At 41.9% G+C, this 27,238-nt stretch overlaps 1 protein-coding gene across 2 annotated transcripts; it reads left to right on the top strand.

Moving 5' to 3' along the window:
• Positions 1 to 1,295: 1,295 nt before the first annotated feature.
• Positions 1,296 to 27,238, top strand: SRMS (src-related kinase lacking C-terminal regulatory tyrosine and N-terminal myristylation sites). 2 transcript variants are annotated; one of them, XR_011165344.1, is made up of 8 exons: positions 1,296 to 1,861; positions 15,883 to 16,004; positions 18,597 to 18,763; positions 20,046 to 20,187; positions 21,465 to 21,623; positions 24,054 to 24,235; positions 25,156 to 25,323; positions 26,494 to 26,631. XR_011165344.1 is itself a non-coding variant. In XM_069072608.1 (8 exons), the coding sequence occupies exons 1-8, from the start codon at positions 1,440 to 1,442 to the stop codon at positions 26,685 to 26,687; spliced, it is 1,545 nt and encodes a 514-aa protein (XP_068928709.1). In that variant the 5' UTR covers positions 1,296 to 1,439; the 3' UTR covers positions 26,688 to 27,238. The 2 variants fall into 2 exon arrangements, 1 of the variants encoding a protein (XP_068928709.1); XM_069072608.1 differs by having other exon boundaries at positions 25,167 to 25,323; positions 26,494 to 27,238.

Raw genomic sequence — 27,238 nt, 5'->3', positions numbered from 1 at the left:
CAGGAGGATGTAAGTTTGAATCCCATCCCTTACACATGTTGATTGAATGACTTTGGGCAAATCACTTAAATTCTCAGTGCTCTGGGAAACAAGCCAGGTCTGCAATTTGTAAGATGTTGACCTGCCTTAGGAGAATGAGTTTCCTCATTTGTTAATTCCCTATATCAATTAAATCATAGTCCCTATTCCTATCATATGATTCCTGAGGCAGTATTCTTCCTATACTTGCTTCCTGATTCAATGTGTTTGTATTTTACCTTATTATGATATCGTGTTCAATTTTGGTTTTGGCCTGAGAAGTTCAGCAGAAATAGAAACCTGTGAACATGAATTTGAGGAGGTAATGAACCTAAACAGATTTCAGGGTTTTAAATGGTACAGTTCAGCCCTGTATTTAGAAAGAACTGCAGAAATATTACCACAGGGTTACAGGTAATCAAGAGTTCACAGAAAGAAAATTTATCCAATGTAGACTGGACAGCTCCCACGTTTACTAACTATTAGTTCCTCTCACGTGGGTGGGTTCTGGCACACTATGATGACACTGCCATTTTCTTAGGAAAAGACACTCACCGTATAAGTCCCTTCCATTCTACCTTCCTGGCAGGCACCACCCCTTTCCCAGGATTCTTTCTGGAAAACCACCTAGGTTCATCCTGTTGACCTTTTTTAAGTTCAGTCATTACTGATACTGAGCCGAACTTTTGGAACCATCCCACATGTTCCCAAAATGCATTGGCTAACTAATACCTTATTCCTTAAGCAGGCAAAAGGGACAAGAGAAACATTAACAAAACCCTAAAATTCTTAGGATTGAATACTGACAAGTATCCCCACCCAAAAGAACAATTTACCCCCCAAATCACAGAGACATCCCTGTTCATTGCAAGGTGAACAGAGAAGGCTTAGAATCTCAGGCTCTCGTGTCAGGAAAGGAGCTTAAGGATCATCTGGCCCATCTTTTTTTGTACAAAGAAACTGAGATCTACAATAGGAAAAAAAATTAGAATTTCTTCCCCTCACCCTCCCCACCCCGCCCCTTGGCTGAAGCTTATTTTCCTTTTGAAATAATTTTTAATAAAAATAGTATGACTTGCAAGAGGTCAGATTTTATGATCTCCCTAAGCCTTAAATGTGTTTGTATTCTTAAATCTAAGGCCACTCCAGTTGTGGCTAGGTACCCAGATGTGTGATTGTGTGTGTGTGTGTGTGTGTGTGTTTCAGCTAAGGAGTTCAGGAAAACAAGTTGTACAGGCTTTTCCAGTTTCACTTTCCACCCTCAGAAGTTTGCATAGAAAAGACAACACAGAGACATTCCTGGAGTGAGGGAGCAGTCGGAGGCAGTTCCTTACACAGGCAGGAAGATGCTTGGGGAGATCTGTCCCATCCGGGCCAGGTGAACTTAAGTCTATCTCCTATTTCCAACTGGGCAGGTCCTTATGAAACAATCTTGGTATCCTGGGGGTCTGTCAGCAAATGGGATGGAGTCTTTTTTAAGGAAACACTTGACTTTCCTATCATTTTTTTGGAACAAGCTTTGGCCCACGAGTATCCCTGATGACTGCATCCCCAGATATCCAGGCCCTGATCCTGTCACAATGGACCTTGATCCCGACCCTGACCCAGAACCTTTCTCTCCAAAATCAAGCAGCCCCCCTCCTGCGGTCCTTTTCATGGTTCTATATGACTTCACAGCCAGGTGTGCAGATGAGCTAAGTGTGAGCCGAGGAGACAAGCTCTTTGTGATCAAAGAAGAGGGTGACTACATCTTTGCTAGGAGGCTCTCTGGTCGGCCAAGCACTGGGCTGGTACCCATTAATTATGTGGCCAAAGCCACCCAGGAGACCTTCTCTGACCAACCGTAAGTATCATAGATCTTTACATTTCACTGTTTGACTCTAGGTCTTTTGAGGGAGATAGCCTCAACAGTGAGATAACTGCACTAGAAATTATTCTTTTTTCAAGTCACTTAGTTCTTTTATCTGGGGTCCAGGATACAAGGGAGAATTTCTCTCTGATTTTCCTGACTTTTCCCCTAAATCGTGCTTAAAGATTGCTATTTCTTATTTATGACTTTTTCTTCTGATGGGTTCTGGCAGCACCATAAAATCAGAGACCCTTGGAAATGGGAGAGTCTGGAAATATTTCATACTCAGTGCCATGCCATCAAGAAGTGAATTTCTAAACTCTGACAATTGTTAGAAAGTACCTGATTCTTGTTTTTTCCCAAAGGTGAATAGGATCCATCCTTGTGCTCTTCTTCCCAATACCATTCTAAAAGAAAACCAAGGAGCCCAAGAAAAACTTTTTTAAAAAATTGATTTGTATTTGATATCTTTTGTTTTCAAATCAGATGGATTTCCCTGTTTCCCCCTTCCTTCCTCTCAGAGAAAGTCAAAGAAACAAAGAGTTTTTTAAAGTGGAAGAAGAGAGAAAGAAATTAGCAAAATCAATGATACATTAGAAAAAAATCTGACTAGGCAATATTTTACTACTGTGGACTGGTGGTCTCCTCCTCCTACCCCCTCTGCAAAGAGGTGGGGGAAGAGGCAGGGAGATGTCTTCTCAGATTTGTTCCTTCTATCCAACTTTATTTTTTATAATTTTGCAACATTCATCTTTTGGTTATTTTGTGGTAGTTATTTTCACTTTTTACATTGTTGTAATTATCGTGTATATTGTTTTCCTGTCTGCTTATTTCACTCTGTATTCAGTTCAAAAAATATCTCAATGTGAGAATAACTTTTAAAAAGTAGCACATTGTTATGGAAAGAGTGCTGAGTTTAGAGTGAGAGGATATGATTCTATTGTTACCAGTGTGATTACCAGTCACTTAACCTCTTTAATGCTCAGATTCTTTATGTGCAAAATAAAGGGATTCCACTAGATGACCTCTGAAGACCTTTTGAACTCTGAATCAATGTTCCTATGATTTGATATCCCTGGTTGACTCCTAATCTGGTAACCTATATGCTAACAGTTCTTCTGGACCCATGACTCTGTCTTTGTCACCAACCAGTGATTATTCAGAGAGTTCTGGACTTGTGTCCAGAGAGATGAGGGAGACTCAGTCCAAAGGAAACATGGGCAGATAGAACCAAGCTCCCCTTACATAACTGAATGGTGGTCCCAAGAGGAATGGTCCCCTCACATAACTGAGCAAAAAGGTTACTTATTGTTCAATATGGCTAGAAGGTTCTGGTTCCTGTTGTGGACATATGAAGGTAAAGACTGAGCAAGAATAATTCTCTCTGTCCCCTTTTTGGTGAATGTTGGGTCTTCCTGCTTTGAGTTAAGACAAATATGTATGAAGGAAGGAAGGAGGAAATACAACAAGCATTTATTAAGGATTAAGAGAGTTCCTGTGACAAATGTAAAAGAAGCAGAAAACTCAGTTCCTGCCCTTAGGGAGTTTGTGATCTAGTTTGGTGAGACATAGTATATACACATGAAAGGGCAAGGCAGGCATGTGAGAGCATGGTAATGGTGTGTCTACCCAAGTGTTGAAAAAATTCAAAATCAAAGAAAGATCATTATGAGATGGGATTATTCATGGAAGACTTCATGGACAAGACTTCACTCCAGTCATATTATTGTACAGGAGAGCACAGTTTATGTTGAATCCATTCCCCATTAGTAGGTTATTTAATTTTTGTGTTCTTAATCTCAAACCAGCCATATTATATCCAAGAAAGAGGTCTTCCTTGTTATCCCTAGCACTGAGCCAAAGGATTTATACCAGATTTATTACTTCTTTTTGGGAAAATGGGGAGTTTGAGGCAAGAGGAAAAATAATAGCTATAGGTCTCATTGAGAATCAGGGGCAGAAATTGAGAATCAGAGCAGCTGAGGCACCTCCAATAGAGTATCATATTTGGTTGTAGGCCATTCTTATGTCAGACCTATAGGAAGAATGTCTTCTGTCATAGTAGGGTTCTGAACTCTCTCTGAGAGTATTGTTCTCCTTGCACCTACCCTGTGAAGGGAGGGGATAATGAGGTAGACAGGGGAGTGCAAGGCTGATATAGTTATCTGGGAGGTGGTATTCAGTACCTTCATCCTTCCTTACCAAATCGTGAAAAGTCCCCCTGAAGATAGTCTGACTCTTATCAAGGAACATGGGTCTCTTAGATTTTAGATTTTACTCTTTGATGTGTCAGAGAAATGGCAGCACTTTCTGTTAGGTTGTAAGAAGGATGGTTCTCACAGAGCATGAACCGTTAGGGTTCGGTGAAAAAAATTGGAAAAAAGAGACACTTCTTGAGATGACTAAACACTTAGAAGGCTGCCCTGTTTCTCTTGTCTCTGATGTTAAGTTTATCACTCTTCTCCCATACTCTTCCATTCCACTGACAATCTCCTAGGCCCTATAGATTCTTAAACCTATGTTTAGGGAACATTCTGTCTCTGAAAATGCTAGCAGATAAATCTACTTGCAATTTTTATGGAAAACCATGGGGATAAGTGACAGTGTCCTTTCCCTGGGTGTCTGAGCTCAAATCTTTGTCTCTGCTTAAATTCCTCTCTCTTACTAGATACTGACAGAGAAGCCTAGAACTTGCATGGTTCCAAGAAGGATCCTCACAGTTAGCAACTGTTGATGGAAACTGGTCTGCCAATAGGCCCAGAAGAAATCAATTTAGCAGCAGCAGCAGCAGCAGCAGCAGCAGTAGTAGTAGTAGTAGTAGTAGTAGTAGTAGTAGTAGTAGTAGCAGTAGTAGTACCTGACAATATAGCTTTTTAGATTTTTATACTCGAATTTTTATTGAGAAATTTTGTTTTTTAATATCTTTATTTCCATTATCCTTCCATCTCCCTTCCCTGGTAAACCTTCTCTTGTAACAAAGAATAGAAAAAAAGAGAAGAAAGAACAGTTCAGTAAAACTACCCAACAGCTCATCTGATAGTATATGCAATGCCGTAGCCATAGAATCATCTGCCTCTGCAAATAAAGAAAAGAAATGCATTTTTACAACTCTTAGGGGGAGTGTGTAGCTTGATTATTAGTATTACACAACATTGCTTCTTTTTTGTTCTTTGTACATTGTTCTTTTATTGTGTATACTGATTTCCTGGTTCTGTCTACTTCACTGTGCGTCAGTTCTGTATCCCCACATTTTTCTGAATTTTTCATATTCATCATTTATCATGATTAAATCATATTCCATTATATCCATGTGCCTCAATTTGTTTAGCCACTATTTCCCAGTCAGTGTGACCCTTTAAATTTTGTGTGCACACACACACACACACACACACACATACATACACACACAGTTTCCAAATTGTAGTTCATAACAACTCTGTGAAGTAAGTACTAGGTATAGTTTTACTGATTAATCAACAAGCATTTATTAAGCACCCACTATTCACTAGGCCCTGTGATAGGGTGCTGGGAATACAAAGATGAAGCAGTCCCTGCCTTCAAGGAGCTGGTTTGCCCATCATCACCCAGTTGGTGTCAGAGGTGGGATTCGAGTCTGTATCTGTTTTGACTCCCATGTCCAATACTGTGATACCACACTCCAAAGAAGAGCTATGAACTCTGGGAGTGGCACAAATTTTGTAACTGAGCCAGATCCATCTAAAGGGGGACCAAGGAAATCCCTGGGCCTGCCTTCTGGGAATCTTGGAACACTGAAATATCATTTGCATTGGTTTTAGTTGCTTTCAGTGTCCCCTTTCAGTGCCCTTTCCTCTCTTAGCAGAATCCCTTCTATGGCCACTAAGTGGCTCAGTGCATACATAGAGTGCTGGGCCTACAGTCAGAAAGACCTGAGTTCAAATCATATTTCAGACACTTAGCTGTGTGACCCTGGGCAAGTCACTTAACCCTACTTGCCTCAGTTTCCTCATTGTAAAATGAGCTGGAGAAGGAAATGGCAAACCACTCCAGTATTTCTGCCAAGAAAACCCCAAATGGGATCATGGAGAGTCAGAAGCAACTAAAGCAACTCAGCAACAAAAAAAACTAGCATTGCACCTGGCACATAGTAAATGTTGACCTTTCTTCTTCTTCTTAAATCTGCATCTTCAGGCACTCCCTAGCTGTGTGATCCTGGGCAAATCACAACCTCTATTTGTCTCAGTTTCCCCAAGTGTAAAATGGGGAACTTTCAGGGTTGTTGTGAAGCTCAAATGAGAATAATATTTGTTAAGTGCTTACTTAGCACCATGCCTGGCACATAGTAGGTGCTTAATAAGTGCTTGTCTCCTCCCTCCTTCCCTCCTTTCCTTTCTCTCTCTCCCTTGTTCCTTCCTCATTCACTTCTTTCTTTCCTCCCTCCCTTCCTCCCTCCCTCCCTTCCTTCCTTCCTCCCTCCCTTCCTTCCTCCCTTCCTCTTTTCCTTCCTCCCTCCCTCTTTTCCTTCCCTCCCTTCCTTCTTCTTTCCCTTCCTCCCTTCTTCCTTCCCTCCCTCCCTCCTTTCTTTCCTTTCTCCTTTCCTTCCTTACTCCTCAGAGACCCAGGAGAATAATACTCTCCTTCCTTCCAATAACCCTTACCTTCAATATGAACTCTTATGAAAGGGTCTGGTAAATTTGTTCACCCTGAAGAATAAATAACCAGTAAGATAGGCTTAATGTGTTAGCTTTCCCACAGGCTTTATTTCGAGTCTGAAGCAAAAGACTTGTAATGGTGGGATTTTTGATGTTACTGGGGGTGAAGGGTGGAGGATGATGGTGATGATAGAAGAATCTTTCTCAGACCTTAACAATCACACCATGTAAAGTTTCTTGTGTTTCCTGAAACATCCATGTACTTGGTAATGGTGGTGAGAGCTAGAGAAAAAAAAGCAGGCTTTTGAAGTCAGGGTAACTGCATTTAGCTGATGAAGTCTGGGTTATAACTCACAAACTGAAACTCAGAGCTGCTATGTATGTGTTAGGGAAGAGGATGGGGTTTAGCTTCATGAGTTAGCTAGTTCCCACTGGAATGTTGACCAGTGTTTTTTCCTCCACTTGTTGTTCAAAGGTTGGGAAGGGAAGCTGCCAAATGGACTAACTCCTCATCTGTCCCAGGAAGGATCTGGTTCATAGAAACCTTAGTGTCAGGGCTGGGTTAGGGAGTGGTGGTGGGAGTCCATGCTATACTGCATTAACCAGCCCCACAAGAGTCCCATTCCTGGCCTGGGGACCAAGCTGGCCTTGGGCAAATGCCTTTCCTGACTTTTGTTTTATGTTCCTCCCTGTGAAAATGAGATATTGCCAGGCTTGGAGAGCTAATGATTATTTGTGGAGCTCTTTGAGATCTCCAGATGAAAGGGTAAAGTGTAATTAGCATCTTCCTCTGGCCCAGACGCAAGGGCATCCTGTTGTGGGGGAGAGGGAGGCTTGGTCCTTCTAAGGCAGGGATCAGGGAAGAGGGCTGGGTTGTGTCTACGTTGGTTTGGGGGAGAAGAGTATATTGGTATAGACTGACCAGTCTGCAAGAAGAAACTGGGGCAGACATCTAGGGGTGTGCTAGCAAAGTCCTATTGTCACTTTTCTTTTTTGGTAAATAGTATTTTATTTTTTTCCAAATACATGTGATGATAGTTTTCAACATTCCTTTTTTTAAAATAATATTTTGAATTTCAAATTTTCTCTTCCTCCTTCCCTCCCCTCTCCCCTCCCCAAGATGGCAAGCAATCTGATATAGGTAATACATGTGTAATTGTGTAAACATATTTCCACACCAGTCATGTTGTGAAAGAAGAAACAGAACATAAGGGAAAAGTCACAAAAACAACAAAAAAAGTGAAAATAGTATACTTTGATTTGCATTCAGACTCCATAGTTTTTTCTCTGGATGTGGATAACATTTTCTGTCATGTCTTTTGGAATTGTCTTAAATCATGTATTGATGAGAAGAGCTAAGTCAATCATAGCATAACAATCTGTTGCACAATGTTGCTATTACCATGTACAACGTTCTTCTGGTTCTATTCCCCTCATTCAACATCAGTTCATGTAGGTCTTTTCAGGTTTTTCTGAAATCTGCCTGTTCATAATTTCTTATAGCAAAATTGTATTCCATTACATTCATATGTCATAATTTGTTCAGCTATTCCCCAATTGATGGGTGTTTCCTCAATTGCCAATTTTTTGCCCCTACAAAAAGAGCTACTATAAATATTTTTGTACATGTAGTTCCTTTTTCGTGATTTGTTTGGGATACAGACCCAGTAGTTGTATTGCTGGATCAAAGGGTTTGTACACTTTGACTGCCCTTTGTGCATAGTTCCAAATTGCTCTCCAGAAGGGTTGGATCAGTTCACAACTCTATCAACAATGCATTAGTGTTCCAATTTTCCCACGTCTTCTCCAACATTGATCATTTTCCTTTTCTGTCATATTAGTCAATCTGATAGGTATGAAGTGGTACCTTAGAGTTGTTTTAATTTGCATTTCTCTAATTAGTAGTGATTCTTTAAAAAAAAATAACATTTTTCATATGACTAGTAGACAGCTCTAATTTCTTCATCTGAAAATTGATTGTTAATATCCTTTGACCATTTATCAACTGGGGAATGACTTGTATTCTTACAAATTTGACTCATTTCTCTATATATTCGAGAAATGAGGCTTTTATCAGAAATACTTCCTATAAAAATTGTTTCCCATCTTTCTTCTTTCCTTCTAATCTTGGTTGCATTGCTTTTGTTTGTGCAAACCCTTTTTAATTTAATGTAATCAAAATTATCCATTTTTCATTTCATAATGTTCTCTATCTCTTGTTTTGTCATAAATTCTTCTCTTTTCCATAGATATGACAGGTAAACTATTCTTTGCTCTCTTAGTTAGCTTATAGTATCACCCTTTATGTTTTTTAATCATGTACCATTTTGACCTTATCTGGTGTGAGATGTTGGTCTGTGTTTAGCTTTTGCCATACTATTTCCCAGTTTTTGCAGCAGTTTTTGTCAAATAGTGAATTCTTATCCTAGAAGTTGAAGTCTTTGGGTTTATCTAACAGTAGGGCTTGATTTGTTGTTTTACTGATTTCTAGTCTTAAGAAAGTGATGGAGAAATTGTTAATAATGTAGATGAGAAGTAAAAGTGTGTAGTACATATATATTTTTTTTCTGGAGAGTCAGTAGACCATTTACCAGTAGACCATTAACTATTCTAGGCTGATGACAACCCAGAACTCTCATTTTCACATTTATACCAGCGATCATATAATTTATCTGAAACATTACTGGCCAGGCATGGGGAACTTTTCTTGAAGGGATCACTGGTCAGTCCCATTTCCTGCCCTCCACCCTCCCCATATGAATGGTAAACTTGCTCTTCTTTGTCTATAATCCCAGTATTCTATTTCTTTTTTTTTTAAAGTCTAATTAATCCCTCTTTAATTTTTTTGCTTTTTGGAGGGCAATTGGGGTTAAGTGACTTGCCCAAGGTTACAAGGCTAGTTGTTTTTGTGTTAAGTGTCTGAGGCAGGATTTGAACTCAGGTCCTCCTGACTCCAGGGCCACTGCTCTATTCACTGCACCACCTAGCCACCCCCCCAGTATTCTATTTCTAAGGACCAACTGAGTATACATGATGGAGAGAACGCCTTTCCTGGATGAAAATGGGGGGGGGATGTTTTTAGAATTAAGAAGAAAGAAAAATTCCCAGCCTAGTCCAGGCATTATGAGAGTCTTAATGCATAATTGTTGTTGATGCTAATGGAAACTAACCTGTAACTTTCCTCTAAAACAAGAGGAAAACTTGGTAGGATAGTTATGTTTATATATCATCTTGCTTAAAGAAATAAAGATGTGATATGGTTTCAGTTCAAGTCAACATAACACAAATTTCTAAATGCTTACTATATGTAAGGCATTGTGCCAGACACAGGGGTTACAAAGACAAAATTAATGTAGTTTATGTCCTCAAAGAGATTACATAGTTTTTACCCCCTGCTCAAGAATCCATGGTGCTTCCTCATTATGTGTAAGCACCTTCCCTACAAGGCCACTCCCTAGTTTTCAAAGTCTTTCATAGTCAGGACCCTTGTTACTTGCTGATTCAACTTAATTATTTGACCTCATGGATAAGGTTTTCTAGGTCAGGGATTGAGAGGTCATGAGATCACAGATTTAGAGCCGGAAGAAACCTTGTTGTTGTTGAGTTATTTCGTGATCTCATTGAGGTTTTCTTGGCAAAGATATTGGAGTTGTTTGCCATTTCCTTCTCCAGGAAGGGACCTTAGAGGTCATCTAGTTCAACCCCCACATTTTACAGATTCGGAACTGAAATCCAGAGAATTTAAGTGACTTGCTTGCCCCAGGTCACACAGGGAGTATTGTTGCTTGATCCCAATCCAAATCCTGGTACTCTGATTCAAAACCCAGCACCCAATCCCAGTCTGGATTTGAGCCACAACTGAGTGTTTAATGACTGATGTCCCTTATTTTGAGACAGCATGTTATAATGGAAAAAGGACTGGACTGGAGTTTGAGGAGCTGGGTTTACATCTAACTGTTAGACTACCTGAGTGAATTTAGGCAACTCCTTTCATGCCTTAGTTTACTTATGTGTGAAATGATAGGGTTGAACTAGATATTCTCTAAGATAATTTCTAGCTCCAACTCTTGTATTCAATTAAAAAAAAAGACCTCAGGCCAGAGTTGGGATACACAAAGAAGAAAAAGAGCAGTTTCTGATTTTAAGAAGTTTTCACTTAAGTCATTGAAGAGTCAGGGTAGTATATTAGCTAGAATGCTGGATCTAGAGTGAGGGAGAGCCAGGTAAAAGTCCTACCCCTAAGCTCTTATTAGCTGCATGACTCTCTTTTAAAAAAAATTAATAGTATTTTATTTTTTCCAATTATGTATAAAGACAATTTTCAACGTTCATTTTTTGAAAGATTTTGAGCTCTAAATTTTTCTCCCTCTTCCTCACCCTCTCCCCCTCCTCCCCCCAAGATGGCAAGCAATCTGATATAGGTTTTACATGAACTGTGTAAATCTGGAAGAGTCAATTTTCTCTGGGCCTGAGTTTTCTCATCTATAAAATAAGGAAGCTAGTCTTAATGATCTCTAGGGTTTTTTCAGCTCTAAATCTATGATTCTGTATGCTATGTATGGTATAAGACAGTAGATCATAAGTACAAAGAAAAGCTCTGAACAGAAATCTAAGAGAATTTTTCAGATGGTGAGATCATTATCAGATTGAGGGGGTGGGGAAACAAGGGAGGCTTCATGGAGGATACCTGAGCTGGGCCTTGAAGGAAGAAAATTATTCCACTGTGGAGAGAGTGTGTTTCAGGCATGGTAGATAGCTTATCAGGAATACAAGGATGTAGGAGAGGTCAGGATAAGATCAGACAAGATGTGACAGTCCACTTTGCCTGGAATGAAGGGTACCTGAAGGGGAATAGCATGAAATAAGGCTTAAAAGGTAATCTGAAGTTTAATTGTGGAGGATCTTGAAAGCTAAACTGGCTAATTTATATATTTTTAATAGGTAATGAAAAGCTATTGAAAATGTTGAGCAGATGAGTGACATGGTCCAACTTGTGCAATTCTTTTAACAACTGTGTGGAGGATAGATAGGAGAAGAGAGAGATGGGAAGTAGGGAGCCCAGTAATTAGTCTATATCAGTGATTTGGGAGAGAGGGGATAATGAGGTTAAACTGGGATTGTAGCAGTGAAGAAAGGAAGGGATGCATATAAGCATTGTTGAGGAGGTACTTGGCAACTGACTGAACACAGAGAATGAGAGAGAGAAGAGAATCCCAGATAGCTGAGGTTTCTAGCCCAAGTAATTGGGAAGATGGTGGCAGCATCAACAGAAATGAAGATGTTAGGAGGAAGGGCAGGTTTAAGGGTGATATAATAATTTCTGTTTTGGATATGTTGAATTGGAGAGGGTAATGAGGTATTCAGCTAGAGATGCCCAACAGGTAGCTGGAGATGTAAAATCAGAGCTCAGAGGAAAGAGATTAAGCTTTGAGAGATGGATCTGGGAATCAGTTGTGTAGAAGTGATCATCAAAGCAATGGGGGTGGATGAAATCATCCAGGAAAATATTGTAGAGAGAAGGAGAGAGAGAGATGAAGGGTGTGTGTGTTTGTCAGCAGTGACATGTCCTGCAGAGAGGTCAAAGAGGATGAAGACCTTTGTGAGGGGCAAGGATAGATGATGGGAATGGGAGCCAGACTGTAGGTGGAAGAGTGAGTGCACTGTTAGGAAGGGGAGGTAGAGCATGTAGCCTGCTCTTAGAAGTTTAGCAGGGAAAGGGAAAAGAAATGGAGAGAGCCTTTTCTTTCTGTCTTTTTAAAAAAGAGATTTGGGGCATTTTATCAAGCTCACAGGCAGAGAGGACAGCATCAGCAAAGAAGGGGAGATTGAAGGAAGAGAAAAGAAATGATCGACGCAGCAATTTCTTTTGTCACCTGCCTTCAGGAACACTCAAAGAGAGTAGAAGTAGGAGGTTGGACAGGGAAGAAGGGGGATGAGCTGCTGCTGCTTGGATGATTTGGACCAGATGCCCAAGTTTCAAGGTCTGTGTGGAAGAGGGCAGGTTACACTTGCTTTGTCTCCCTACAAGCACCCATTGCTCCAGACACGATTACTGTCCTCTGCTCATGAAATTCATGGTCTACTTCATGTCATTGCTCCCTTTGTTTTTTTTTTTTCTAGAAAATGCCCTCCCTCTTTTATTTCTTAAAATCCAATATAATTCAAATTTATTAAGTGTTTACTCTGCCCAAGCATTGTGCTAGGCCTCAGGGATTCAAAAACAAAAATGAAATAGTCCCTGCCCTCAAGGAGCTTACATCCTACTCAGAGGAATCAACAAATTCATGCATAAGTCAATTAAAATACATATAAAGTTAATAAAAAGTAATTTTGGGCCAGAAGTGTTTGTAGAAAGAGCAACCATAGCTGGGGCAGCTGGAAAAGGCCTCAGATGTCAGGAGGGCGGCGTTTCAGCTGAGTTTCAAGAAGACTTCAGGATCCTAATGGGTAGAAATGGTGAGGGAGAATATTTTTAGGTATGAAGGACTAGCTTGGCAAAAGAACCACAGGGCTGGGCTATGAAGGGTTGTGTATGAGGAAGAGCAACAGGTGAATTTGACTGTAAAATGAAGCATGTATTGGGGACTAATGTGAAACCAACCTGGAAATGATGGGCTGGATTCAGATTGTGAAGGTTAAGTGACAATTATGTTTTATTTTAGAGACAAATGATCTCTACTTTAGCAAGGGAATGGCATGGTCAGAACTGAATTTTATGAGATGTTGAGTGGAGGATAGATTAGAGGGAAGGGATTAGAGGCAGGGAGACCAATGAGAAGGCTATTGGAATAGGGAAGAGGTAGTTGATAAGGGCTGAACTAGGGTGTTGACTATGTTAGTAGAGTGAAGGAGGAAACAGAGGCTAGAGATGTGGTGGAAGTAGAATCAATAAGACTTGTCAGGTGACTAGATTTGGGAGGCAATGAAAGCAAAGAATAGTTAAGAATGACTCTATGGTTGTGAACCAATCTGGGTGAGCAGTGGGGTGGTGATGGTCTTGATAGAAATGAGAAGTTATGCTTTAGGGGAATGATAATGAATTAAATTTTGGACAGGGGCCTTGCCTTCTGGGTTGGTGGGTGTAAGAGACATCTCCCTCCTGACAGCACAACTCTATTCAAGTTCTGTCCATCCTTTAAAACCTACCATAACCAGGAAGCCTTCCCTAAGCACCCAAGACCATCATGCTCTCTCTTCTCTGAGCTTCCATGGTGGTGTAGAAGTATTAGTAAAGGATCTTGGTGTTAGAAGGTCCTTAGATGTCATGAAGTCCAACCTTATTTTACAGGTAATGAAATTGAAGTGACTTTTCCCAGGTCACATAAAGAAAGTGACAGGGCTGGCTCTTGAATATAAGTCTCCTGACATCCATTTCATTGCCCTTTCCATTATGCAGAAAAGCATAAAGCTGGTGCTTGATGCATTCTTATTGCATTGAGGATTAGAATTTCCATTAGAAAAAATAAGGAAGCAGGAAGGTTTTAGGCCCTCATAAAAAGAAGTGTAACTACCCTTGCTTTATGTTAAATACCCAGAACAGGTAAGAGCAGGAATACCTTTGTCTTTCTGGGAAGCTGAGTCAGAGTCAAATGGGGTGTTTTCCTTCATGACCTATGTGAGAGTGGAGGAGATCTGACACATTGGTGAACCAGGGCAGAAAGAACTTTTTTATGTTCCTTACAAGAAAGTACTCCTTCCTGGGCACCAGGCCAACCATAGCAGGCCTCACCTGATGATTCAGGCTGATTGAGTACAAGTAGCAGCTGGTGTCATTAAAAGTTTGGTTTCAAGAAATCTGATTGGCAGAGAGCCTGGATGGGGGAGGGGAGGAGAGAACCCTGATACACAAGGTCATGGTGTTGGGCCCTAAATTCATAAGCACTGGGAACAATGAGCCCATTGTCATGTTTCTGTTATACTGAATCCCTCCCAGTAATCTGCTAGGACTATTTATTTCTCCTTACCCTCCCCTCCCAGGGCCCTAGTCCCTTTTCTTTATCACTCCAAATCCTACCTATCCATTGTTCAGGGATCAAATATTAACTCCATTATGAAGTTCTCCTAAGTACCAGTCTATACCCATGTGACTGTCCTATGAACTACTGGAACATTTAGTCTATACCACATAACAGGTTATTTGTTCACATATAGTCTTCTTGTCTTCTGACTTGTCTGTGAATCTTGTGTCCCCATATAGACTGTGAACTCCCTAAGGGCAAGGTCTATGTCTTCTCATCTCCATAGAACTCATTACAGGGCTGGGTATACAATGTGGTTCAATGAAAAGGTGTTGAATTATATTGCTACTTCCTAGTGGGTGGCTGCCTGAGGGATAGTAACAATGTCCAGAAATGGTTCTTAGTTGCTCCCTAATGTGAGGGACCTCGGGCCATTACTGAGGAGTTTCTTTAGGACTTTGCTGGGCTGAGCACTGGTGTTGGACCATTATGTGTTTCTAGGGGCTGTTCCTCAGGAATAGGGGATTTTACCCTTTTCTGTGTCATGGACCCCTAGGCAGTCTGGTGAAGCCTATGGACCCCTTCTTAGTGTTTTTAAATGCATAAAATAAAATACTTGGAATTAGAAAGGAAATCAATTATATTAAAATAGATAAGTTTTCCCCATATGTGGACCCCAAGTTAAGAACCCTACTCTAAAAGAAGGGGAGATGTGGGATCTTGGATGGCTCCAATGGATAGGCTTCTCTAGGCAGACCTGTGCAGATGTCTTATTTGTACAAGGATAGTCTCTGTATGTTAAGGTGTGCCAGGAATTGATTTTGATAGAATTGATAAAAGAGCCATACCCTTTTGCACTTCCTGTAGGCTAAGCCAGACTCAGGCTGGTCTGAAAGTTCAGGTTCAAGACTGGAGCAAAATGAGACCTTTAAAGTCCATCTAACAGTTAATAAAAGGAGGTTTACATAGCATGTAAAGGAAACAGTGCAGTGATCCAGGACTAGCTCACAGAGGAGTAGTTCTCCTTACCTCCCTTCATTTGGTCAGCTGCCCAGGATTTAGTGATATGCTTAGTGGGGACATCTGTCAATTCAGAGCACTGACTCCTGCTGGGCTGAGTTTTTTTAATGCCCATAGGCAACTAGGGAGATATTTCTTTAAGGCTCAAGTCTTGTGATCCTCCCCCCACCTCCTTTTTGCCAATCAAGTCTCTGGACAGCTACCTTACCTTTTTTGGGGAGAAGGGAAACCAAACTAACCTAGTCTATGTGTAAAAGACCTTGCTAAAAATAACTGCTTCCATACTCTTGGATGATAAGAGTAGGCTGACAGGGTAGTGGTGATGGCAGAGGTAATGGGAATGAAGTAGATGACTTGCCTTAAAAATGGCTTCTAAAGTGATCCATTTGCCTGGGTTGTTTTATAGGTGGTATTTTGATGGGATCAGCCGGAGTGAGGCCCAACAACTTCTGCTCTCCTCCTCCAACCAGCATGGAGCCTTTCTGGTTCGGCCCAGTGAGAGTAGTCGAGGAGACTACTCACTGTCAGGTAATTTCTTCCTGTGCCTTGCATTCCTTGATCTGCCATCCTATCCTGGGAGGGTTTGGAGCAGTAATGTGTTGATACATGTTTAACGGCCAGTACCCCTGAAACCCTTTTAAGTTTAATCTGTATTGTCATAATTTCTCCATCACTTTCTCAAGCCTGAGCAATCAACAAAACAATAAATCAAATTCTGATTTGTAGCTTTTGCTGATTTCTGAGGTATAAAAGACACACTGAAAATTGTGGGGCTCTAGAGCTGGTAGGAGCTTGCCATTGGATTTTGAGGTTGGCTCCTGAAGGTCTAGGGCTTGGCTGAGTGTTTGGAGGGGCTCTGGAGCTTTTTTTTTTTTTTTTGGAGGGTGGAAGGTAGAGCAATTGGGCTTAAGTGACTTGCCCAAGGTCACATGGCTAATTTTATGTTAAGTGTCTGAGGTCAGATTTGAGCTCAGGTCCTCCTGACTCCAGCACCAGTGTTCTATTCACTGTACCACCCAGTCACCCCCTCTGGAGCTTTTAGAATAGTTAAGAACTCTTATGACAGAACACAGTAAAGCAGAGCAGAAATCCACTTGGACATCTCCAAATTGATTCTAGCTTGGACAGACTTGAAATCAGAGGTGACATCCTCAGGAGGTTAATTGGAAGGAATACAACCCATTTGGTTCTTTCAGTTATGTCCCCCAAAGTGAGATGGGTGGCACAGATCCATCCATAGTCTTTGGCCTTGAGTCCCTGGTGATAGCCATCTGTGGTCAAGCAGTGTTTTGAAATTATTGGAGCCTTACAAGTTGTTGTTGGGTAAATGAATGGGATGAAGAGCTTCCCTGTGCAAAAAAAAAAAAAAAGCTATAAATGACACAAGGGAAGGAGGCTCAGAGAGAGTAATTCAATGAAATGAACCCTGTACCCTAGAATTCACCCACTGATTAGTTACATGTCCAGGGACTAATTCCCTCCCATTCTGGGTACTTTAACTCACATAAAATGGGGCTAACATTAGTTTACCTACTAGATACTATAAAATGCTTTGTTTTCCTGAGAAGTATAGTGCCTCTGACAAATGAGAGGGTTAAATTAATTTTAATAGGTATTTATTGAGTCTTCCCTGCTTTCTTTGTATATTGCTAGCTTTATAATAAGAGGTCAGGCTGAATTCAATAAGCAATTATTAAGTGTCTTACTATGTGCCAGAAATTCTTCCAGGTTCTAGGGATAAAAAAAAGTAGTTCCTGCCCTGAAAGAGCTTGCATTATTACATTATTGGCAGTGTGAAGAGTGTGACATACATAAAAAATTAAATATAATATGTACATATATATGTACACATATGATAGTATATATATGTGTATATATACACATACATTTACATGCATATGTATCCACATATGGGTGAAGACCCTGGAAACTGGAAGGATCAGGGTAGGGTTACTATAGGAGGTAGTTCTTGACATGGACTTTGAAGGGAGCTAGAGATTCTAGGAAATGAAGATGAAGGGGACTACATTTTGTAGATGGGGAACAGGTGGTACAGTGTATGGAGATGGGGCATGGATATCATGTCCAAGAGGCAAAGAGAAGGCTAGTTTAGCTGGATTGTAGTAAAGTCTGTGAAAGAGAAGCAGGAGCTAGATTGTGGAGGTCTTTAAATGCCAAACAGGAGTTCGTGTTTCATCTTAGAGGCAAGAGGGCACCACTAGAGTTTCTTGAGCTGGGGAGAGACATGATCAGAGATGTGATTTAGGAATATCCACTTGTTAGCTTCATGGATAATAAACTGAAATGGAAAAAGGCCAGAGGCAGAGAGGTCAATTAGAAGCCTAGTACATTAGTCCAGACAAGATGGAAGCCTCCATGAACTAGAGAGTAGTGTCTGTGAGTCTGGAGAGGAAGGGGTGAATGAAAGATGTATGGTGGAGGTGGAATTCACAGCATTTGGCAACTTGTTTGGATATAAATGGTAAAAGAAAAAGGAAGGGTCTAGAATGATTCTGAGGTTTGTGAAAAGGATGGTGGTACCTCCAACAGAATTACAGCTCTAACTAAACTCTAATCTTGTCTTTAAGCCTGGATGGAGTTTGTGATCTGTCCCCAAACTACAGTCCTCCAAATGCACTTTCCTTACATTCTGTTCTCGTAGGCCTGAAAAATTGGCAAGGGCTACTTGGGTGGCAAGCCTTTGGTGACATGTCATTCCAGGACAATAGCCCCTCTGGGATATTTAAGATTGTCTAGGCCTTAGCTCTGCAAGTTAAGCTACCTTCCCCTTCCTTTAATTTAAATGTTCCTATTTTAATTATTTCTGAAGTTCCATCAGTATCTAATTCCTTCATATAGTCCTATCTTCTACAGATCTGGAGAGCAGGGGAATGGGAAAGAAAATAATGGTCTTTGTATTTCTAATTTTGGTTTTTATGTTTCCTTCTCTCACTCTTTTCCTTTCCTTCCTGATCTCTCTTTTCCTTCTTTGTTCTTTTCCCCAATCTTTTCTTCCCTGTTGTTCTCTCCATCTCTCCTTTTCTCTCTTTCTTATTTGCTTCCTCCCCTTTCCATCTTCTTCCCTCTTCTTTTTTTTCTTCCCTGTCATTTTTTCCACAGTTCGCACACAAGCCAAGGTCTGCCACTACCGAATTGCCAAGGCCCCAGAGGGTGGCCTGTATATTCAAAAAGGTCAGGTTTTCCCCAGTCTGGAGGAGCTCCTCACTTACTACAAAGCCAATTGGAAGATTATCCAGACACCCCTGCTGCAGCCTTGTGTACAAGAGGTAGGCCCCTTTCCTTTCTCCTCCTTTTTTTCTTGTCTTCCTCCTTGCTCCCATGTCCTCACTTCCCTCCCTGTTTCTTACTCCCCTTTCCCCTCCTCCCTCCTTCGTTCCTTCTCCTATTTACCTCTCCACCCTTCTTCTTATCCTCTTCCCACTTCTCCAGGAAGCTGCTTGAAGAGTACCAATGGAAATACCAGTCTTTACCTTGCCTACTTCTGTGTGCTCACTCTTGTGTTCACCTCTGGCCATATGTGGGGGAGGGAGAGAGACCAGGGTTAAAGAGCTGGTACTCTAGGACCAGTTGGATAGGAGACCATATATTGGGCATTTATAGCTAATAGTCAAAGGCTACTCCTGAACTATTTTGAGTTGGGATTGCTGATGGGGTTGGGGAAAGGCTTTTCCCAACCTAGGAGTCGTAGGGCTTAGGTCATAGAATATGCATCATCAGGATTTACTGGGAAATGAGTTTCAGATGCCCAGGGCTCTATCAGATACCCTGACAGAGGAAACAGTGGGTGTGAGGGCCTGGTAGGAACTTTGCTTTACCTGTTGGATTTGAGCTCAGGGCTAGGAGACAACAAATCATTTTATCTAGGATTGCCTCCTCTCCTGTTCTGATATAGGAGGGAAATGATAAAATTCCTCCATGTCTCATCAACTATTAAATCAAAATAATAACACTTCTACCACCCATCAGGTAGTAATTAATGTTTGTAAAGGGTTGATGGAGGGACACACACCATGAAAAGTGCTACTTAAGTAACCCCATGTAATTATTTGGGGCTCCCAGAACATCCTGCTTTCAGGCCAAGTGTGAGGAGAACTTTTCTGAGATGAGATTTTAGTTTCTCCTCCTTGGTCATCAGCAAGAACCAGGTTTGAAATCTAGAGAGGGTTTGGGTTCAGCTTTTAGGGATAGTGAGCATCCTCCCTTCCTCTGAAGCAGCCAGAAAGACCTGTTAGGATATTGGTTTCAGCAAGGTATCTTTCCACACTGCAGGACTGCTTCCTCCTGGGAGGGGACCAAGGAGCTTCTCCTGAAATACATCTTGAATCTATTGACTTAACTTTCTTTCAAGCTCAACAGGGTGTGTGTACTGGGTGTGTGTGTGTGTGTGGGGGGGGAATCTGTCTTATAAGAAATTGCAGTTTTCTTTAGGCACTTCTACCAGAAAAAGAAAATAGACACATTACATGTCAATTCTAGCCAAGTCTATTCATTTCCTCTCTTCTTCCCTGCTCATCTCTGTCTCCGTCTCTGTCTCTTTTCATCCCTCAGCGGCCACTGGAGAGGGATGAATGGGAACGGCCCCGGTCTGAGTTTACCCTTCGAAGAAAGCTGGGAGAAGGCTATTTTGGAGAGGTGTGGGAAGGTTTGTGGCTGAATAAGGTTCCGGTGGCCATAAAGATCATAAAGTCTGGTACGTTTAGGGAGGGATGATCCAGGGCCTGTGATTCACTTCACTCTCTCCCATTTTGCCCCATGTTGACAAATAAGGAAAACAGTCTTTCTGTGAGATAATTAATAAGTCTAAGATCAGTCTAGGGTTGGAGACTGTGGCCAGGGGAAAAACAGTCAACTGACGCAGAGAGGGATGGGACCCATTAGCTTAGACTTTCCCAAATCCTAGGTTCTCAAGTGTTTGAAAGTGCCTCAGAGGTCATGCAGTCCAATCCTGAACAGGTATTCACCCTACAACATCCCCAATAATTGGTCACCTAGCCTTTGGTGGAAGACCTACAGTGATGGTGAACTCCCTACCTCCCAAGGCAGTCCATTTTATTTTTTCAGTTTTAATTATTAGGAAATCTTTCTTTATTTAATTGAGCTTAAATTTGTCTCTATAGAAACTTCTACCCATTGTTCCTTGTTCTGTCCTCCAGCACTAAAGCAGGACAAGACTCTTCCTCAGTGATTTTTTAAAAAAATATTTGAAGATGACTGTCATTCCCCCTCCCCCCGCCCCCAAGACTTTTTTCCTCTAGGCTAAGATTCTTCAGTAGATCAGAAATAGCAAGGTCTCCAGTCCCTTGCCTCCCTCCTATGGATATGCTTTAGCCTGTTAATGGCCTTCCAATGATGTGACACGCTGAACAGAATGCTATCCATATGTAGTTCGATCACAGCAGAGACAGGGAAACCGTCACCATGCTTGTTGTTGACATGCTGCCTTCACTAATATGCTATAAGATCTCTTAAATGCTATTGGTGGATATGTTGAACTTGCAAATATTTTCCCATAGAACCTTTTCTACTTGGACCTCCTCTTTCCCCTTGTGCAATTAACTTTTTGAACCCAAGTGTAGGGCCTTGCATTTATGCTTATTCAACTTCATATTATTAGATCTGGTCCCTTGTTCTAACTTGTATCTCTTGACAGTTGTCAGATGTGCTAATTCTCCCAGATTTGTGTCATTTGAAAATTTGATTAACAGATTGTGTTAGTTAACCAATCAAAAGAAACAGCCAAATGCATGAAAACTCACCTCTTATGCCGTTGTCTACCCTGATACCCTCCTGGACAAGGTCTGAGAGTCTACTGTTCCTTCTTTGTTCAGGTCTTCACTGTCCCTGAGAGTCCAGAAGGGCTGTGATTGGGGAGAAGGTCGAGCTTGGGTGATGGAGGTTGCCATCAGTTCACATCTTTTCATGTGCCCTCCAGACCTTCATGGACCATGCTTGCTTGCTTTCTTGCAGCTGACATGAAGCTTGATGACTTCACCAAAGAGATTCAGAACTTAAAGAATCTCAAACATGAGAAGCTGATCAGGCTGCATGCGGTTTGCTCCATCGGGGAGCCCGTGTATATTGTGACAGAGCTCATGAGAAAAGGGAACCTCCAGAGCTTCCTCAGCAGTGAGTGCTCCCCTCCCCCCACTTCTTCTGCCAGCCCCAGGCCTTAGGAGCCTGCTGTCCACTGTGGAGGAGGAAGCCTAAGCCCCACAGATGACTGATTGGGTGCTGGTTCCCTGTCTCAGTTCTTCCCATGGTTCTTCCCTATCAGTTTCCCTCTCAGAGTCTTCTTTTGGCCCCTCGCTGTCAGGTCCTGTTCTTTGTGTCTCTTATGACCCCTCCCTTTCATGATCTGTTCAGCACCCTCCATATCTTTCCCTCTCAGTTTCATCTCCCCATAGCTCCCCTGCCTTCAGAAGATACCTCAGCCCCTTTTAATGAAGAGATAACCTATTCACCAATTGCTATGTGTAGTGTTAGCCCGTCGAACAGACAGGAGAATAAGATGGCACAGCCCCTATCTTATTAGACAAGGCTAATATTCTTCAAACTCAGAGAATAGTCTAGGTTAGAGTGTGATGCCACGGGTGGCCCAGAGATAAATACTCTTGAGGTCCATAAGTGCTGCCTTGGGGATAGGCAGATGGTCAGGTATTCCCTTTGGGGCTTTGATATTGAGACCAGGGCCCCGTTTGGCCTAGGCAAATACTCTGATGCATCCATGGGCATGGAGGAGGAAGTCTATTTCCTTACTGAACCTTAATCCTGACCCTGATACCACTAGGAAGCTGGATCCAGATGCCCATTAGTTCTATTGTTAGGGCCCTATCCATAGTTACAAAGTATTAACTAATGATAATAATGATGTTTATGACAACAGTAATAACCTCTCAGCCTCTGTTTCCCCACCTGTATAATGGGATTAATGATACGGATTTACTTTTCAGAGAACCTATAGGGCTTAATTAAGAAACATGTACTGAGCTCTTTGAAGATAAAAAGTCCTTTCTGATTATATAGATAATAATTACACATTTTAAGAAGGAAAATGATGTTCCATTTGACAAGTTCTGTTCTCACCAGGGCAGGGCTGGTTCTTGGCTTAGCTGCTCCAATATGTTACCATGGGGATGGTTCTAGTTTATAGGACACTCCTGCCTATGAGTTCTTTAGTTCCTACAACTTGTGACCTTCCCCTGATTCCCAAGATTATCTGAGTTTCCCAATTTCCCAACCTTATCCTGGGACTAGGGACATGAATGGAAGGGAGGTGCCTGGGTGTGAGTAAGTAGTCTTTGGGGAATGCTACAGATTCTCAGTAGCCTGTGAAAAGTTCTGACCTAGAAAACCCAGTTTCCTTTCTTTACCTGGATGAATCAGCCTTCCTGAAAGGCAAGGGGTATATGAATAGGTTTTGGAAATCATCTCAGTACCATAGCTATACTCCCCAGAGGATCTGGACTACAACCCTCCTATGGAAAAGTTTTAGAACACAAGAACCAAGCACATCCTTTTTCTGGCCCACAGCTTTCCCAAAGCCCTTTCTACTCCCCTCCCTCCATACCTTCCTCTCAATGGTCTCCCTCTTCTCTATGCTCCCCCTTCCCAACTCCAATACCCTTTCTTGTATTCTCTTTTCCATATACATCTTCTCTCCTCATTGTCCTTTTCTCTACCTCTTCCTCTACAGTCACCTGTTCATCCCTCCCTACATCTTTATTTTCCTGCCTTCTCCCCTCCAACCCTCTGTTACAGCCCTCTGAAACTTCTATTGTCCCATTATCCTCTCCATGTCTTCCTCCTTTATCCTTTTCCCATTTCTCTTCCTCTCATCCCTGAATCTTTCCCCTCTATCTCTTCCCCATCAGCCTCCTCTCAATCTCCCTCCCATCCCTCTGTGTCATCCTGAGTCATCCTTCCTTCTATTTTCCCTTCATTTTCAGCTCCATCTCCCCATCATCCCTCTCTCCCTTCCTTCCACAGCCTTCCCTCCTCATCTCCCTTTGGCTCTCCCTTCTATATCATCTCCCCTCATGTTTTTTTCTCCATTCCTTTTCCAAGATTGTTTTCTTGTACCTCCTCTCTCATCCTTACTTCTCTATCTTTCTCTGTCTCTCTCCTCTTTAGTCCCCCATCTTTTCTACCACATTATCTTCCCCTTCCCTCTCTTTTTCTCTCTTCCATCTTGGTTTTTAGGCTTCACTCTTAAGAATGGACAGTATCATTTTTCTAACAATGTTCCCTTTCTTGGTGCTTCTGTGAAGAAGACCCTGCACCAGTCACTAGAAATGTCCAGTGTTCCCTCGTCTTCTCAGTGCCCCCCCATGAAAAATGTCCCACTTTGGAGATGACCTTGGGGAGGGGTACTCCATCTATGCATGGCAGCACCTATCCCCATATATAATTACTGCACTAGACCCTCCCACATCTACCCTGACTGCCTATGGTGGACACTTGGCAGGTATACTGTCTCTGGATTTCTAGCTTTAGGGAGACACCATCACCCTCACTGGCTCAGGATCATAACCTTGAATTTCTCTGCTGGTTCTTTAGGTGCAGAAGGGAAGGCCCTCAGCATCATGCACCTCATGAGCATTGCCTGCCAGGTGGCTGAGGGTATGACCTACCTGGAGGAGAGGCACATTGTGCATCGGGATCTAGCTGCTCGAAACATCCTGGTGGGAGATGACCTCACCTGCAAAATTGCAGACTTTGGCCTAGCCAGGTTGCTAAAGGTCAGGCTAAGCCCTCTGTTTTTCTCTTTTTGCCCCCTGCTACCAATCTGTCCATGGCCAGATTATTCCTATCTGTATCCATTTAAATCCTGCCTTCTCTAGCAATAGTTCCTTCTTTATCATATGTGATTTATAAATGAAATATGTGCTGAGCCACAATATGGTTCTGACGTAGAGTGGGCAATGTCCTTAAGTTGAGATCCAGAAGACATAGGTTAGAATCTTGAGCTTGCCTCTTGGGGTGTTTGGGTTTTAGGTGACCTATTCTAACCTCCCCATATTACAGAGATGAAAAGTAAGGTTCATAGAACATTGGAATTGGCTAAGATCTCATGGGTAGTAAATAACAGAGCTAGTATTAAAACTAGGTGTCTGGATTTTTGTGGGACCCTGAGCAAGACACTACATTTTGGGGACCCATTTTTCCTTTTGGTAAAATGATGGGGTTGGACTAGATAAGCTATAAGGCTCTTCCCAGGTCTGACTTCCTGAAACTGAATCCACATTAAACTTATGGTGGTTTCCCCTTGCCCCCAGTGATCTTCTGTCTTGCCTCCCTCTCAACACCCACTCAAGTCTGTGCTCAGGGAATTGAAATGACCTCTAGTGACAGAAAAACGAAATATCATTAAGAAGTCAATATGACATAATTTTGTACATTCTTAAAACATAGTATAAGTGATTTTAGTTTATCCATATTATTGGTTTATCTTTGCTTTGTTTCCATCAGCATGAATAATTGAGAATTGGTTGCAAAGTCTAAGCCCCAACAGACTGGCAACCCTTACAGCCTAGAACTAATTGAGGTCTGGGAAGGGGTGATGTGTTTCTTATTTCTCCCTTTTAAAGGTTCCTAGCTTGAGGTCGAACTGGGGGATGTATTTTGGTTCCTCTTACCCCCAGAATGACTCATTTTTCAGTTGCTTTTTAGGATGATATTTATTCCACAAAAAGCAGCACCAAAATCCCTGTAAAGTGGACAGCGCCAGAAGCAGCCAATTATAGGATCTACTCACAGAAGTCAGATGTTTGGTCCTATGGGATCCTGCTTTATGAGGTCTTCACATATGGACAGTGTCCCTATGAAGGTATGGTCCCAAGCCAACTTTCTCTTTAGCCTCTCCTTTGAACCCCAGTGTTACCATGGAGCTCATACCTATCTAACTTTGGATGAATTTCCAAAGGCTCCTATGTGAGTCAATATCTGCATGTCCTTTGGATCTGTGTTAGGTTTAGTAGAAGATTCCAAGGGAGGAAGAAACATGGCTACTATTATCCCTTGGGAGTTCCTAGTCTGAGGCAGGGACTTACCTCAGAGATTCTCTGATCTGAGCAATCAAGATTTTCTTTTCTGGGGAGTCCTTAACATGACAGGGAAAAGTCCCCTATTTTCACAAGTCCCAGTTGGATGGGAATACAGGGACCTTGCTACTGCAAGATTCCCAGCCTAATGAGGAAGAAAAGAACCATGCCCAGGAAATGGACATCCCACTTCTGACATTTACTTTCTTATACTAAGAAAGTTCCTTAACCTCTTAAGTCTTTCCTTTTCTCATCTGTAAAATGAAGGAGTTGGACTAAATGATCTCTGAGGTCCCTGCCAGCCTATGATTAAATTAGAAAATATATTGTCTTCACAGAGCTCAAAACTTCCTGTCTTCTGATGGATGTGGAAAGACTTCCTTGTCAGTCAGTTTCAGAATGACTTCCAGGCTTGTGTTAGGAGTTATAGGGAGTTCTAAGGTAGGAGAGAATACATGGGCTCCATACTCCTGGGCCTCCTTAATCTGAGGCAGGAAAGATTTCCTTGACAAGATTTGCTTGACCAGTGTCTGGTCTAAGCAAACAATCAAGACTTTCTTCCTTGATGAGGCTCTTACCTGATGAAAAAAAATGGTCTGCACCTTCAGGAGCTCCAGTTTGATGGGGATAGAAAGGAAACAAGCCCAGGAAAATGAAATTATACACAGTATCTGTAGACCAAAAGATTCAATTCAGTAAGCCATTCAGTCAACTAGGCTTAATACCTCGGAGACAATGCCATTGATTGATGTAGTGAAATTGCATTTTTTTTGACAGGCTCTTTGTACTTTGGAACAATCGGTAATGAATGTGGCTAATTAGGAAAATCTTCCTGGGAGAAGTGACAGCCTATACCTTGGCTGTCTTCCTCCTGAGGGAAACCTCTTGAGGGGGATGGATTCCTTGAATTTTGACCTTCCTTCTTTTCTAACCCCAATGTATGTTGCTTTTTCCAGGAATGACCAATCAAGAGACTATTCAGCAGATTTCCCGAGGTTACAGGTTGCCTCGTCCACCCACTTGTTCCCCTGAAGTCTATGGGCTTATGTTGGAGTGCTGGAAGGGCAATGCTGAGGAGAGACCTGCCTTCTCTGTACTCAGGGAGAAATTCAGCTCCATCTACAGACGTCTCCATCATACTTTCACATGACCTAGGCCCTGTTGTCTTCCCCTGTATTCTCTCCCCATCATCCTGCCCCAAACTGAAAGCTGTACATATCCCCATCCCAACCCCTGGCTTTGGGAACAGAGTTGCCAGTGTCTTCCTGATTCCCTCTCATAGGGACGAAGGCATCAGGAGAATATAAGGTCCCCTAAGGTCTGTGACCAGGAGATGTATTGAGCCTGGATACCCCTCTGCTATTAGACCTCCTCACAGAATCTTAGAATTGGAAGGGTCCTTAGAGGCCATGTAGACTAACCTATACCCCAAAACTCCTACTGCCACAAACCGGACAAGTGGTCTTCTAGCCTTTGCTAGAAGATCTCTAGTGAGGGGAAACTCACTACCTCCCAACACTTTCCCTTCTATTTCCTCTCTCATCCTCATTCTCTTTCCCCTATGGGAGAATAGAATGTGGAAAAAAGGAGCCTTCATTAGTGCTAGTCATTCTCAGGAAAATATTTAATGTAAATACTGTACAGAGAACATCTAAATGTCAAGAAAAAGAATAACCTGGAATAATATGTCTATAGAATTCA

This window comes from Petaurus breviceps, unplaced genomic scaffold, assembly GCF_028583685.1.
Source record: "Petaurus breviceps papuanus isolate PSGF00001 unplaced genomic scaffold, PetGlider_PUasm1.0 90847, whole genome shotgun sequence".
NCBI classification, from domain to species: domain Eukaryota; kingdom Metazoa; phylum Chordata; class Mammalia; order Diprotodontia; family Petauridae; genus Petaurus; species Petaurus breviceps.
The sequence above is the reverse complement of the archived record's forward strand: the minus strand, read 5'-3'. Positions and strand labels throughout refer to the sequence as shown.

Excerpts from the sequence above, each read along its gene's own strand:
- SRMS (XM_069072608.1), top strand. The coding sequence starts at position 1,440 with ATGAAACAATCTTGGTATCCTGGGGGTCTGTCAGCAAATGGGATGGAG. Across the intron at positions 20,188-21,464 it reads CATAAAGATCATAAAGTCTG|CTGACATGAAGCTTGATGAC; the intron begins GTACGTTTAGGG and ends GCTTTCTTGCAG. Across the intron at positions 25,324-26,493 it reads TGGACAGTGTCCCTATGAAG|GAATGACCAATCAAGAGACT; the intron begins GTATGGTCCCAA and ends TGCTTTTTCCAG.